Raw genomic sequence first — 1,688 nt, forward strand, 5'->3', positions numbered from 1 at the left:
TGTGTGCTTTGCTTTTGCTTTTTCTATTTCAAGGATGTTGTTAGTCATGTCTGTCTGCTTGAGTGAGTTTTGCCGACCGACCATGTAGCCTACTGGCGGTAATGTGGTGGTGGTGAGCACTGAGCAGCAGCAGACAGGGTTTGGGATGTTTGACCCATGATGTCATCGCTAAAGCATGTTTTCCTCTATAAGGCAATTCCAGCTGTCTCTTGGTTATTACAACAGATGTGAATGACTTGATCTTTCACTAATTGTATGTATATGTCTCCCTTTCAAAAGAGTTGTATAACCTCAGTGGTCTTTCCTGGTTAAATCAAGGTTAATTAAATGCCTGTACCATTAAAATAAAAAAAAAGCTGGGTTTTCCGCTGTCTCAGGAGCCGAGGGGAAAGCTGGGATGGCTGCCGTAGCAGATCCAGAGAGATCTACAGACCTGGAAAAGTTTGGGAAGGATCTGGAGAAAGCCCTGCCGCCATACGCACGACCCGTCTTCCTACGCTTCCTCAACGAGGTCAACAAGACAGGTGGGTTCAGTCTGGAGCTATGTTCCAATGATCTCTCCGTCCTCCCAAAGTGTGCATTTGTTCACTTCCCTTCACCGATTTGTAATGAAATGACTGGTATAAGAAATATGGTGGAAACTCCCACTAGCCCATGCCTCCAGCAATTCAATGCTTTTAGATTTGTGGGAAATTGTGAATGAGTGCATACTTCAGGAGAAAGGAGATAATATTGGGACGGACCCTGAGTGTGGTACACATACTGTACATACATTATACTGTATATGATCATTGTGTCCTCTCCTCAGGTGGAGGTTAGGGCCTTTATTCAAAAAGTGTCAGTACGAGTGCTGATCTAGGATCATGTCCACCCTGTCCATATAATCTTATTCATTATGATCTAAAAGGCAAAACTGACCCATCAGCACTTCAACTCTGAGACTATGTGAATACAGGCCCAGGAGTAGCCCCGTCTCTAAAACAGGAGGTTGGTGGCACCTTAATTGGGAAGGACGGGCTCGTGGTAATGGCTGGAGCGGAATGGGTGGAATGCATTCAAATACATCAAACACATGGTTTCCATGTGTTTATGCAATTCCATTAGCTCCGTTCCGGCCATTATTATGAGCCGTCCTCCCCTCAGCAGCCTCCACTGGTCTCTAATTCACCACTCTACCACCTCTCCTCTTCTCCCTCACTCTTCTCCTCCAGGCACCTATAAGTTCCAGAAGACAGAGATGCGGCGGGAGGGTTTTGACCCCAGCATGGTATCAAACAAACTGTACTTCCTTGACCCCAGCAGGGGGCGCTATGTGGAGCTGCACCAGAAGCTCTACAGCAGCATCATCTCAGGGAAGCAGAAACTGTAACTGTGAGATCTGATCTGATTACTCTTTGCCCCCCGCAGCCAATATCCCTAAACCACCCCTAGCCACCCCCCCACGCTCACACAGAAACACCCCTATACCTGATGTCACTCTTCCTCCCCCCAGGAAAACTCTAACTCCCACAACCCCCTTCTCCGCTCTCTCTAAGCCCACGCCCCGCGTTACCTCAGCAAGCAGATAGGGGCAGCTGGGTCTCATCTGGGACACATGACAAGCCAATCTGACACCATATCCCATGATACACCTAGAGCGACCTTTGCCCTTTGATCCATGAGGCACTCCCCCCCCCCCCCCCCCCCCC

The 1,688-nt window shown here is 48.6% G+C and overlaps 1 protein-coding gene across 1 annotated transcript in view; it reads left to right on the forward strand.

Annotated features, from left to right (window-relative positions):
- The window catches only part of slc27a4 (solute carrier family 27 member 4), a 35,322-nt gene extending 33,949 nt beyond the window's left edge, over positions 1-1,373 (forward strand). The window contains exons 12-13 of the mRNA XM_084159947.1: positions 378-524; positions 1,212-1,373. Of these exons, the coding sequence (XP_084016073.1) occupies positions 378-524; positions 1,212-1,369 (305 nt within the window). The 3' untranslated portion in view covers positions 1,370-1,373. The remainder of the gene's footprint in view (positions 1-377; positions 525-1,211) is intronic.
- Positions 1,374-1,688: the final 315 nt, after the last annotated feature.

Source organism: Coregonus lavaretus (genome assembly GCF_964263955.1).
Source record: "Coregonus lavaretus genome assembly, chromosome: 4".
In the NCBI taxonomy this organism is placed as follows: Eukaryota; Metazoa; Chordata; class Actinopteri; order Salmoniformes; family Salmonidae; genus Coregonus; species Coregonus lavaretus.